General features: G+C 42.4%; 1 protein-coding gene across 5 annotated transcripts in view; it reads left to right on the top strand.

The window, feature by feature from the left end:
• The window catches only part of SORBS1 (sorbin and SH3 domain containing 1), an 80662-nt gene that overhangs the window by 12037 nt on the left and 54974 nt on the right, over positions 1 to 13651 (top strand). The window contains exons 4-9 of one of the 5 annotated variants that reach the window (XM_074907282.1): positions 229 to 324; positions 3357 to 3476; positions 5194 to 5309; positions 7692 to 8498; positions 9069 to 9440; positions 12387 to 12531. In XM_074907282.1, coding sequence (XP_074763383.1) covers positions 229 to 324; positions 3357 to 3476; positions 5194 to 5309; positions 7692 to 8498; positions 9069 to 9440; positions 12387 to 12531 — 1656 coding nt within the window. The remainder of the gene's footprint in view (positions 1 to 228; positions 325 to 3356; positions 3477 to 5193; positions 5310 to 7691; positions 8499 to 9068; positions 9441 to 12386; positions 12532 to 13651) is intronic. The other 4 variants (XM_074907284.1, XM_074907285.1, XM_074907283.1 and 1 more) reach the window with 4 other exon arrangements.

Raw genomic sequence — 13651 nt, forward strand, 5'->3', positions numbered from 1 at the left:
GTTAGTCAATTCAGTAAGCAGTTCTGTATGCTACATAAAACAGACATGTCCTGAATTAGGGCGAATGAAGGGATATTTTTAACGGTTGCATCACTGCTCTCTGGACTGCTTTTGTATTTGAAATTTCCTGCTGTTGTGTCTCCAAGTACATTAGAAGATTTTGTGGCATGCTTCCCAAACTCTGTTCTTCCCTTTTTGGACGTGCCATTTACACTTTTGTGTTTGCAGCTGTTGATGTCCCTTTATGTACACGCTCTATTTCTGCCGTTAAAATAATCCCTGTGAAGAAAGTGAAAAGTTCTCCTCACCTAGTGCTGCCTACAGGTATCTTCTTCCTTCCTCCCCCCAGCCATGCATTAGTTGGCCATCATTTTCTTTCTCCTCTCTCTCTCTCTCTCTCTCTCTCTCTCTCTCTCTGCTTCACCCACATGCTTTGGCTAGTTTTCAGCTTCATCCTCTTCTCACTGTTTCCAGAGTTGTAGATTTCATCGGTAGATTAATACAGTTAGGTCTCAATGGCACAATACACTGTTCTCAATTATGTTGTTCCTTTGCAGACATAATGGTGTCTACTTGAATCAGGGATCATTGTAAGCTCTTTTACTAATGCTTGATTGTGAATAATGTTGTTATTACAGCCTCATTTTGAACCAAACTCCTGATGAGCCAAGGAATGTTTGCTGTGTATCTTTAGTCTTTATGAAAGTAAATAGATGTCAGAGATGGAATTTTACAGGTTCAAGCACAGTTCAATATTGGTGGCATGGGTTTTTTTTTCTATACATACACTGACTTTAGAAAATTTTTATATGGATAAATAAGAATGTTAGGCTGTCTGGCACACCCTCCCTAAGCACATGTTTTCCCACTAAAAATACATGATAGTTTTTTACTTTGCTGGATTTGGACAGTCAGACTAGTCTAGCTGATACTGCTTGTCTCTCCTATTCTGTCACACATGTGCTCTGTTGGACTAATACAGTGCTAATGTCATGTTCATTAGCATTTGCTGGATTTCTGTACTGAGAGATTCAGATTTTTGTTTTCCATCATTTCACCTAAATTGTGAGAGAATTCAACATCTTACATATTTGTCTTCCTTTCCCAAATTGGAATAGTCTGACAATATTTTATTTTCAAACCTTTTCAAAACATTTTAATTTTTGAGTTCAGAACTTTTTTTTCTGATTCTTATTCTTTTAATTTGTTATACATGTTTAATATGTTGTATGAAAATTAAAAGTAGTACACTGATTCCCAAATGGATTCTCCTCTGGTATGATGGAGACTTTTTTGGCATGTCAGATTCTTAAGTGCGTCCATTTCTCTCCAGTGCCTGTGAAGGGAATCTAGGTGTAGAAGAGTAGGACAACAGCTATGCTGCTCTCTTTGTGGATGTCTGAATCAGGCCTGGTGACTCTCAACAGTATGTCCATGCCTCAGAGTTACAGTACTCTTGAAACTGGAGTCCCAGAGCTTAAACATTGTCCTCCATTGTCTTCCATTGTTTGGAAGTGGGTCTGTAGAGTCCCTAGACTGCATGTTGTGCTGTGTGGATGGGAATGGTAGCAAGAACTGGACTTGTGTCCTGGCCCTATCTGGATCAATGCAAAAATCAGTCAGAGAAGTCAACTTCTGTTTCACCAGGCATGTGGGTGACCTTAAGGCATGATCAGTTGTGTGGTACGAGTGCAAATGCAGTATATTTAAGGAATAATTAACATTTGATATATCTGTTTGGATAGTCTTTTCCCTCACAGAGGCTGCCTTAATGCTGCCTAAATTAACTAAAGGGCGAACGTCATCCTCCAATTCCTTACTTGTTCCATCCCTTCTGCAGTCCTAAGTGTGGATCTGAAGCTGTGCTTTTTGAGAAATCCCTAAAGCAATGGAAGCCCATGTAAAAGCTTGAACTGCAGTGATTCCAGCGTAGAGGGCTTTTGATGCAAGCCAGGTGTTTGATATTCATTGAGTCTTTCCCCTTACCGCTATTGTCCATCTGGCAGTATTGATGTTTCTTTATATTGTGGCCGCCTTGGCTGTGGTGTGTGTGTTTTGCGACCTTAGATGAGGCATTGTCATGGTCTATAGACACTATACTGGTGTGGATTTAATGGGGCATTATCTTACTGAAATCAGCTGGGGAATATTGATCTGCAAACATGGACTGTTGTCAGTCCCGACAGAGGCCTTTGCCCCTCTGTCCAGTGTGAAGGCATAACTTTGGTTATAATGACAGTTCCTAAAGAGGAGTTACATCCCTCCCCATGCAGAGATAGCACAATCATCACCATATAAAAATCAAAATCATCATGTTGTCATTTCTGTAATACAGCTCATACTCAGTACCTCTTCAGGCTCTCTGTGTGGTGTCATGGTAGGACTAGCACCTTTGTTTAGGTAGGGCAAAGTGAAGTCTGGCAGCAGCTTCAGCATTAATAATAGTGCATGAGGAAATGGTAGTGATGTGTTTTCCTGTGGAAGTATCTTAGATAAATGAGAGACTCTTTAGGCTTATTGTTTCTATAGGTATCTTAGAGGAAACAACTCTCCAGAAGGATTTTAAGTAAGGGAAGGAAGGTGGCATTGAAGTACTGGTTTGCTATTACTTAAGAGAATGATAGGAAAAAACCCAAATCCATGGACTGAAATGCACAAAGGTAAGCCTGCACAAAAGTTGTGCTGAATCGGGCCTCAGCAAGGACACTGGCATGATCTGGTGTCTGGCACACAGGGTGATCTGAACAGGTACATGTTAAATCTCCTTCTGGTTTTTGGGATTTGGATTCCTCTGTCAGAAGGTGAAACACTGCCATGAAACAGGGAGAGATGGCGAAGAGGTGGCTTGCAATGCATAGTTACATTTAGCATAGTTACAAGATTTTATCTTCCAGTTGTCATAAAACTTTTTTTTTTTCTTTCACTCTTGCACAAAAGGTATTTTTAAGGCTTCAGCACACAAATCATTTTGCTTTATACCACTGGGACATCCCTATAGAAGAGCCACAGGTGTAATGGTAGAATGTCCTTCTTAGTATAATATTTCCACACAAAGCAGACCAAATAAAACAAATGGACCTGTGAAATTTGGTTCAAATACTCATCCTTTTTTCCTTCTTTCTTAGCTCTGTTACACTGACTCAGAACTTCTACATTCATCAATTACATGAATATGAAACTACTATGACTTCTCAATGCTTTAAATACAGAGCTAATCTTCATCTGCATAAACATTACTAGATTGATTCACCTGGAGGCAACCATGCTAAAATTACTCCATAGAGCTCTGATGGCTCCTAATAGCTTTGTATCATATGTTTCGATGTGTCTCCTCTGTGCATGTGCGTTTCCTGTAGAAACAGATCCCACCAAAGTCTGCAGTGGAAAAGGAGCTGTGACCCTCCGGGCATCTCCAGCCTATGAAGAGAACCAGAAGATCACTTCACCATGTCCTCAGGATGTTGAGCCAACTGAAAGTAAGTGGGTGGAATGTTAACTGGAATATGTTACTCACAGTAACCTCGAGAGGTCAGTCCAGAGTCTTGGGGTGACTTTTTTTTAGCTACAATTTAAAGCCCAAAATCCCATAGCATAGTCAGAAGCCTCTTGCAAAAACCAGACCAGTGGAGGCAGGCTGGCTCCTGTTCTCTCCTAGTGCAAGTTTCATGACTGCTCACTCATTGGCTTAAGTTTGTTTACAACTCCCTTTTACTGACAGAAGCACCAAAAACTCTCAAATCTTTTTTTTCCTGGCAGGCCCATATCACCTCCTTTTATGCCAGGCATGAGGTGGAACAGAAAGAGGCTGAGCAGTGCTGCTGCACTGCAGCATTCACTTGGGTTGTCAAGGGAGCGGGGGTAGTGTCCCAGACAGTGTCACCACAGACCTCTGCTATCTTTCAATAGCAGACGTGTAATTACTTAATTGTAGGAGACAGGCAAAGCGAAACAAACCTGGCCAGTGTCGTGGGTCTGGCAGAGTGGATGAACTCCCAAAGGCAAGATGCTGTTGAGGGGGGAGGAGGTCAAACTGGCTCTTGAAAGCAAAGCGTACATCATTTCTGACTGTATTGTTGGAGGAAGACCAATTCCATTAATTCCAGCCCCAATGTGCTGCTTTCTGTTCTGTTTTCTCCTCCCATTCTGCTCCACCCGTGACCTACCCTCTTTTCATGGTTGCCATTCTCTGTGTCTTCACTCCTACCCCCCACCATTGCCTCTCTCCTTTCTGTTGATGGCTTCATAAATTTCCAGTATCTTGAATGGCAATGTCCATTGCTATGGAAATCAGTTCATTAATATTTCCTTTGCTTACTCTCTCAATCGCTTTATGAAATGTACTTTGGAGCTGGAAGAGCTTTTGCATATAACTTAAGCAGCAAAATGCGTAGAGGGGTGGGGAGGAGCCCAGTGGGGGGTGGGTAGATAGGTGATGAGACTATTGCATCTAGCTGCAGGGACTTGGTTGTAAAGTGACATACTTTATAACTCACTTCATGCACATGCACTTAGTCTGCAAAACTGGATCTATGTGTTGGCAGTCCTTTCTCAGTTAATCATACATAGTGATGTTGATAAGAATAGATATGTCTTCATAGCCTGTATCATGGCTGAATACGAGGTCTCTACATCTCCAGTAATATGCAGTGTCTGGACATGAAACTGCAGCTCTAGACAGTAGCTAGCTGGGCTGCCTTTCTTGCCTCTGAAATAAGAATGTCAATGAACAATTGTTTCTTCATCCCTCTGAATGAATTGCCTTGTGTTTACAAAGGTCAGAAACAAGAAGGGCATCATGTTTAGGGCTGGTCTCTATGGTAATTAGGCAGCCCTGTCAGAAAGCATTTTATGTGTGAAATGAAGTAGCTCGACTCTTCACTTCAATTGGTACATGTTTTCTGTAAATGTAATGGGTTATTTTTTCTCCCCCTTTCTTTTCCTCTATGCCTGTCCTCCACCCCCACCTCTTGTGTCCTTCCTTTCTATAAAATGCTTAGATCTGGAGCCAGAAAACCCAGGAAGAGGTACAAACATTGACTGCTTATGTTGTTGCTTCTGTTGCTTTCTTGGAATTATTTCACGTTGCCTGGGGGAGGAAAAAAAAAAAAAAAAGGAAGAAAAGAGTCCCCTCCTTTCACTCATCCTGTAACTGGAGGGAATCCTCTGTGATCTGAGTTTTCCTTCCCCTTGTAGATGATTGGAGCTCGTCATCTAACACTGATGCCAATGGGGATGCCCACCCATCTTCTCTGGCTGCCAAGGGTTATAGGAGTGTGCGTCCGAACCTTTCCTCAGACAGCAAGCCACAGGTAAGCCTTTCTTCTGTGACCCTGAGGGTGATCTTCTGGGTTCAAGCACTGGATACCTGGTCAAGAGTCCTGAGTTGAACTCCAAACTTTGCTGCAGACTTGGGTAAGTTGCTGTGCCTCAGATTTTCCTACCTTTAAAATGGGTAAACACTGATATCATCAGAGTGCTGTGGAGCTTGTGTGTTCAGGCAGCCACAGTGTTTCTTTGGCAGATGAAGGAGGAGGACAATGCATTTACAAGAACAAAGGTGCAGTAGTCATCTATTACTGTTTTGTCTTTTATGTTGGTCTATTTCCTAGAGGTTGCTGCAGGCTGAAAGCAGAGTTACACCCTACATTAAAAACAAGATATCAGGAAAGTGCCTTTCAGTTTTAACACTGTAACTGATATAAGCCAAAAGGGAAAGGTTATTTGTACCTGAAGGTAAATTGTTGAAGTCAATCTGTTAAGTATAACTTCATCCTTTTTCTTTTGTGTGATCGGTCTGCACAGAAGCAGTCTGAAAGCTGATAAGGAAACCCTTAATTAAAAACTGATTTCTTATGTGAAACAGAGTCCCTTTAAAACCTTGTCACCCTGTCAGAGTGACTGCTCCCATCATCAGGGACCTATAGCAATGCCACAGAACAGACACTGTTCCTGAAATTGTAAGTGGAAGAAGGCACAACTCAGATGAAGGCATGGGAAGGAGTGGCACCCTAAAGGAGAAAGCCATTTGCTGCCTGATACTTACAGCTGTCCTGGAGTCCCTTATTGATTTTGTTGATGAACAGAGAGCGCACTGGTGCACATGGTACCTCTTATACAGATCTCAAGGACTGCTATCCAAACTAAGTGAAATGGAAGAAAATGGAAAACAACAATTGCAGGTGGTGAATTATTATTTCCTGATAATACTATGTAGCAGTAAAGTGAGGCTTCACCTAAGCTAGGGAAATATTATGGCACTCTGAAGTCTCCAGACAGAAACTACTGTCCTTAAGGAATCAAAAGGAATGAGCCTGTTCCAGAAGCAGAAGCCCTTCAGAAGGACCACTTACCAACTCACTTCTCCACTCCCTTACACATTAGGGAATGAGGGAAGGAGAGAGCAGCATGAGGACAGTAGATTTCAGGACAGCAGCTGTAATTATATGAAGCTATTCTAGGTCTGTATCCATGTAACAAGAACAGGTGCTGGCCACAACTTGTCATATGTGGATGAATTTTAAAGGAGGCATTTCTTTTCAGATTTGAATGTTGCAAGCTGTTAAGGCATCTTCATTCTCTGGTTTTGGCCATTTTAGCAGTGGCTTAGCCAGTTTTTGCCCGTAAAGATACGACAACAGGATGTGTGTAAAACTTGATTTCATAGTCTCTAGAGGGTTAATTTGCAAGAATGCAAGGAGCTACTGTTCACTTGGTGGGTGTTTTAATTCTCTTCGTTTCAGTAGTTTATAGTTTTCAGCTACTGGCAACAAAGCAATAAATAAAATGAAACCTCTTTATTGCTAAGTTATTTTACTTCAAACCATTTTGGCTTTCAGAAAAAAATCACTGTAATTGGGAGTTGGAGTCAGCAGGCAGTTGTGGAGCTAGCAACCTATATGTTGCAAGGTACCAAAAACAGTAAAGCTTTTTTTTTTTTTATTTACTAGAAGCAGGATTTCTCTCTTAGTAATCTTGATTCTGGAGGCAAATTCTTATGAATTCAGTTCTTCAAGGAACTTTAATTGGTCTGGTCTTCTTGAAAGCATTTTCAGGACTGAAAAACCCTGAAGAAATTTTCAGAGCTAGCTTTTAGAAGGAAGAAATACTGACTTTTTACTTAGCCAGCTGTGGCAGGCTATAGTATTCACATGATGTCTGCTTTCATTAGCACTGGTGAAACTTAGCAACCTTCATTTTTTGTCAGGGCACTTAACATGCAGAGATGGCCTACAGCTCTGAATTTGGCTTTGTGATTCAAATGTCCCCGGTGCTGGGAAATATTTAGTTACACAGGCATGAGCCTGGGTTTAGTTAGCCAGGATGTTAAATCTTGACTTAGGCTTTCCCAGAGGCATGGTGGGTGTTGTTGTGCAGGCCTCTTAAAACAATACAGCACTGAGATTTATTTAGTCTAGAGAGAAACATGTAGTCATGGACTTGAGAGCTGGGTAAAGTTCGTGTGCTGCAGTGAGCAATGCTAAGAGAGAATGTGTGAGATGGTGTATGTGAGTGAGTTCTGCACTGGCCTTTCCAGATACTGTATTTGCTTTTTGTTCTTGCTGTATTAAAACCTGCTTAACCCAAATCTAATGACCAAATTCATTCTTTGAATTTATTTTTTCCTTTCTTTTTCCTTTCATTTGGTGCTGCTTCCTCTCTCCCTCTTTTCCCTTTTGAATCTGACTGAGCAGGCCCTTGCTCCTCCCCGTCCTCCTCTTCCCAAAGAGGAGAGCTTTGCATGGCGTCCTCGCACTGACACTAAAGTGACCAACCTGTTGCCAGTGCCCATCATGGACTGCGTGTACCTGAATGCACCCAAGCCTTATACACAGCGTGCATCACCAAATGCTAGTGCGCGATGTTATTTCTCATCACCTACCCCATACGGGGCCATCCCCAGTGGGAAGCAAGGCTTGTCAGCAGGGTATTCTCCCTCTTCAGGCACCAAAGATGAGGTGCATGCTGGGCAGCCACTCTTGGGAAGTTGCTCCTCGTCAGATGCATCATCCATACAACACAACCCTGACAGGGCAGATCCCAGTAGTAAGGCTGGAATGAATTCCAGTCATGAGACGAAGGCGGATAAAAAGGTCACCAAACTATATGTAGCTTGTTTATCTAACAACACTTGCTCAGCCACATCTGAAAATTCCACTGTCACTGCACATGACCCAGCAGCCAGCACCAGTTTGGGCGCTGAGCTCACTCAGGCACCAGCCACCAACATTGTTTCCTCTGTAACAGATACTGGAAAGTCTCTTCCTGCTCCTCCTCCTCCTCCTATTCCTCCCAGGCCGTACTTTTACATTGTCCTCAGTAAAGACGCAGTTAGTTATGGTGCGGGCCAACCCTCCTGGACTCAGTCATCACCTCCGCAAGCTGTGAGGGACAGAGTGCTAGAGCCCCAGAGCACAACTGCCACAGAGGACAGGATGAGAAAAGAGCCCTACCTTACTCAGCAGCGACAGCTACCATACAAGGCAATGGGACGCAGCATGGTACATGTTTTCTCCATAACCTTGTTTTCTTTCAGCTGTGTGAATGGTTCTTTAATTCATTACAATGTTCCCTTAACGCTTTATTCTCCTCCTACCTAATTTCTGAGCACTTATTGTGCCGCCTGAGTCTTGTGGTCTTCTACTCAATAATACTTAACACCCTACGTGCACTCCCCCAGCATTGATCTGAGTGTTTGTGCCTGTGTGGTGTTTGTAGGGGGTTGAGCTGGCCAGGATCTTTCTATTTTAGGGAGGTGTAAAAGAAACAAACTCTGTAATGTGATGGTTGGTGCTTCTCAAGTGATGGTAAATGCAGAGCTGTTCTGTGGTTTGATACAGCCTTGCTGCACAGAACTGGAGAAGAGGGGTGGTGTGGGGAAGGAAGATTTTTGTGAAAAATATGCTCACAGAGGCCAGGGCTGCAAGACTGAAGAAGTATGTCTCCCTAAGGAAAGAAAATCTGTTGGGGCTTCGTATCATTTTGGGTGCATACTTGCATGACACTATGTGGCTGCGTTAGACTGAAGTACCAGTCTCCCCCGTTGCATAACGCCACCTTGTTTCCCACAGGATGCCACTGCCACCACCACAGCTCAGCCTGGGGTAATAGTAGTCCCCCTCCTCCAGGTTAATCCAGACAGACAGCAAGAAGGCAGCTCCAGCACTCCACCACCGCCTCTGGTTCCTTTTGCGAAAGGCTCCGTATTCCCTGAGACTGTTTCTCCTGGCCCACCCTTGACTTTTCCAACTCTAGATGATTTCATTCCCCCACATCTCCAGCGGGGTTCCCACCATATCCAAGCACCCTCCGCATCTGGCACATTACCCTCTGTTTACCCGAAACTGCCATTCTTCTCATCACCACCTTCACTTGTCCCTCCAGTCACGGGGGCTTTGCACAGGGGCTTGAAGCCTGAAATCACTGGAGTCATCTCACGTACAGTAAGCTTGCCAAGTACCCTCCTCGCCCTTTTCTCCTAAATTTGTATTCCCAGATTAAAATTACTTTCTCCTTGCAATACTAAACTTGAGAGAGGAGTGATGACTCACTCCCTGCCAGCAGCATGACAACTGAAACCTTGTTTACGTCCTGTGCTAGTGCATGCGTGTTGCCTGCCTTGTGCAGCTTTGAACTTTCTGTTGACTTCTTGCAACAACATTTGACTGTCTCCTTTTCTGCCCATTCTGCTAGATGATGCACACCTTAAGAGTCTTCAGGACTTGCTCAGAATAATGAATTCTGTATGAACAGAACAGCTGCAACTAGCTGATCTCTTCAGGCTCTTTTAATAGCATACTTAATTGTGTTTGAATAACATTTAAATCAACAACAGCCAGCCAGTTAAAGGTTAGGGCTGGCTTTCTGTTCCACTTTGATCCACAAAACCGTATGGTCTCCACACAAATCCCTGCTGAAATCAGTGTGAGATTGCTGTCAGTATCCAGTGACTTACAAGCAATAATATCAGTTACTGAGCTAAGAGTCTTCCAAGCATGTAGGTGCTATGGGATAGATTAGGGGGAAGAGTGTCTCTTCAGTATGGAATTGCTTGTCATGCAAATGTTGAAAAATTCAGTCCACAGCAGTTTTAACTTAGAATTTACTGTGTTCCTCTTGGATTAGGTTTTGTTTCTCTTTAAACTCATCACCTGTTTTAAAAAGTCCTCAGGGACAAGGAGGAAAAGTAGGTCTCAGTTAAAGTTGCAGAGGCAGCAAAAAGTACCTGACTCTCCTTGTACTGAAAGTCTTGCAACCACCATTTTTATTACATGGTTGCTTGTAAGGAAAAGTAAGTAGTTCAGCAGAAAATCCTGTCCTCTCATGATGATGCCTTCTCTGCCCTCTGACTCTGTATGGATCTAGCAAACAGGGAAAAAAAAAAAAAAAAAAAAAAAAAAAGATATTTTTAAAAAAGTTTTCAGCATTGGCCTTTCTGCTTCTGTTGAAATTGGTGTTTTTTTACTACATAGAGCAATGAAAGTTTGTGGGTTTTGGTGTTGTGGTTTGGGGTTTTTTTCTTTCTTTCTTTTTTTTTTAATGGATCCTATTTGCAGGTTCCAGAAGAATTTGGCAGGCATCCAAATCAAAGAAGAGTTGTGGAAATTTTGTTGTACCTGATTTTTCTGAGATGAGAGTTTTGAAACGTTTTTTGGCATGTTCACTTTCAGGCATGTAGTCACAGAGCTGTTTTCCACAGTGATTTAAATGGCCTTTATTGAAGCACTTTGGTGACTTGGCTGGGGCTGCTGAGCCTATCCTGATGTGACATCCTTCTTCTTTGAGGGGTTCTTTATATTTTAGTTACCAAAGTGAAGCTGAAACCCAACTGTCTCATATTTCTCCCCAATTCCCACTCCTTTTCCCAAATTGCATTGTTTAGAATATTATCACAGGGAGCAAAATGGGGCTGGGTCTCTCTCTTGGGGCCATCTATTTCTGAAGACCATTTATTTCTTTTCTGTCTTCATGAAACGTCTATGGCCTGATCAGATGCTGTTTGGAGCAAGATCATCTCCATCCAGCTGAACAGGATTGTTTTTCCGTATTTTCCCTCCAGGTTGGAGAGACTGTAGATGCTTTTTCTGATTATGGCAAATTCTCACTGTGATTTATCTCTGAGCTCTGGTGCCAGACCTCACTCTGGCCCCTCTTCAGTCCCCTGTCTGATCCTGTAAGTCCCTTCCCCTGACACTGGTGGGTATGAAGGGTACTGAGTTGCACTTGGCCAAAAATCCAGGAGTAGGGATTCTTCTAGAGCATTATTCTGTGCATGTTCAGGTTTTTTTAAATAGTTATTAAAATCTCATTGAATGGTCAGCTCCATTTTACAGATCAGTGGCCTCCAGCATTTCAGACTGACACTGAAGTATGAGGAGTGCAGAAATCTGGTACGCTGTTCCATACTCTCTTTGTTTGGATGCTCATTCTCCATTAGCAGTAATTGTATGTCCAAATTCCTTAAGAAGCTTTGAAAAATCTCAGCCTAAACTGGCACACACAGTCTTATTCATCATCCCTTCTTTATCTTTTCCCCTTACTATCAACAAAAATCCCAGTATCCCTGGACTGAGATTTTTCAAAGATTAACTAGTTTTTAAAGTCTTGCTGCTGACACAGCCTGTATTTCTACAGAACAACCAGAGCTGTGGTGATATCGGAGGTGGGTTTGAAATAAGTAAATAATGGAGCTGAATGCTTTAGGAGAGCAAGAGCGGCTTGCTGTCCTTGCTCTAGTGGCAAAGCCATGTCTAGTATCTTCCTTGCTAGAGTCCTGCTTTTTACCTTCTATCAGTTTGGGGAGTTTTTTATTGTGGGTTTGGGTTTTTTAAAATTTATTTTATTTCATTATTTTAATCAGGTAGGTGTGTCACTGTCTCCTGAGTCATGGTGCTAACCTTATTCCTCAGACATTCCTTACCAAATCAGCTGCAGTAATAATGTTTCACTTGAGAGTTGCATGAGTTTTGCATGTCTGACTTCTTGCTATGAGAAGAATACTTTTAAAACAAATGTTTGCGTGTGTGTTTATCAGGGGAAAGATGTCTGTGTCTTCCCCCCAACCAGATTTGCTCATTCATTTCTGGCACCCTGTGTTTGCTCCAGAGAGTCTTTGGGATGAATTTAGTACCTCCTTTTGGGGTTGGAGTTGTGAAACTCAACACCAAATAATTATGGTACTGCCTTAGCAAACTAATTGCATTAACAACGAGCAGGGTACCTACAAGGAGCAGGGTAGCACTCATGCTTATCCCTTTTTTTACTAAAATTTGCTGTGATTATGCTTCTCATTCATCTTAAAATGTTGTGGTTTTTTTTTTTTTCCCCTAGATTTTCCCAGTGTAGCAGCCTTCTGCATGCTGCTAATGATGTGTTGCTCTCCTTTTCAGGACCCAGGTCCTGTGCTAAATGAAGTGCCCCAGCCTGGCACTGGCACTGACTATCCAACCTTCACGTCAATCAACAAGTCTTCCTCTGCCTATCCCTCTACCACAATTGTCAATCCCACTATTGTCCTCTTGCAACACAATCGAGGTAAGGAGACTTGTATATAGATATTTGTGGCTCAAATTAAGAAACCTGTTAGGCTACAAGAAACTGGAGAATGTGTGTGCCATGGACAATAAAATCCAGACTACTAAGAGCTAACAAAGCTGCCTCCAGAAAGTTGTAGTGATTGGACCATACAACAGGCAAGTAAGAGGTTAGAGGTTTGGGGCAATGTCTACCATCTCTAATTAAAATCTGTGGTTCAGAAGCCACTCTGAGGTTGTGGGAGGGTCTTATAACTGGGCTATGGACATATGAGTCAGTTACTGCAGGGTAACAACTTATCCCCTTATCAGGTGCCCTGTCATGGTGGAAAAGGGTATATGCTTGGATTTAGCTAACAGCAGAAGCAAGATATCTTGAGTAGGTTCTCCCTCACTGGAAAAGAGGGAGCTTAGCTACTGCAATGTGAAAGCTGCCATATTTTCAGTTAATGTGGGAGAGATTTGACCTCTGAATTCTCAGCAGAATTTACCCAATAGTAAATAATTTTTTTTCCCCATAAGAACTTGGCAATTTATTCCTTTATCCATGACTGGATCAACTCAGACTCATACCGCAGTAGTGCTTGAGCTCTGGGTTTGCATATGAACAAAACAACCTTGTTTGATCCCTCCCGTGTTTACTAATCTGAGCCTTTCTCTGCCTCACACCAGTTTCCTCTGAATGGATAGTTGCATCTCTTTACCTCTGACATTAGAGAGGAACTGTGCTTCTCATTTTTAGTTCTCCTGGTGGCTGGCATTATACCAGCTTCCCAGTTACTGTGCATCACTAAACTGCAGCTTATAAAGGGCCACAAAAATGCAGTTCGATCTGCCTTGGTTTCCAGTGGACTTTAGAAACTCCAGGACAGACAGATTCCAATGAACAGTGCTATGACTTACCTTTTGCAAAGAAGAAAAAAATAAAATCAGAAAATAGGAGCAAGCCCTGTATTCCTTGTAGTCATTCTAATTACAGTTATGCATTGGTGTGCTCCTTTGTAGCCCCTCGGGTTTTTTTCAGTGCCTTTTTAAAACAGTCTTTGATCCTGAAGATGGTGTTCTCACTGTAGCTTAGCTGATTATAGGGCTAACAAGTGGGTTATTTCTTCCTTTTTGCC

This window comes from Athene noctua, chromosome 5 (genome assembly GCF_965140245.1).
Source record: "Athene noctua chromosome 5, bAthNoc1.hap1.1, whole genome shotgun sequence".
In the NCBI taxonomy this organism is placed as follows: Eukaryota; Metazoa; Chordata; class Aves; order Strigiformes; family Strigidae; genus Athene; species Athene noctua.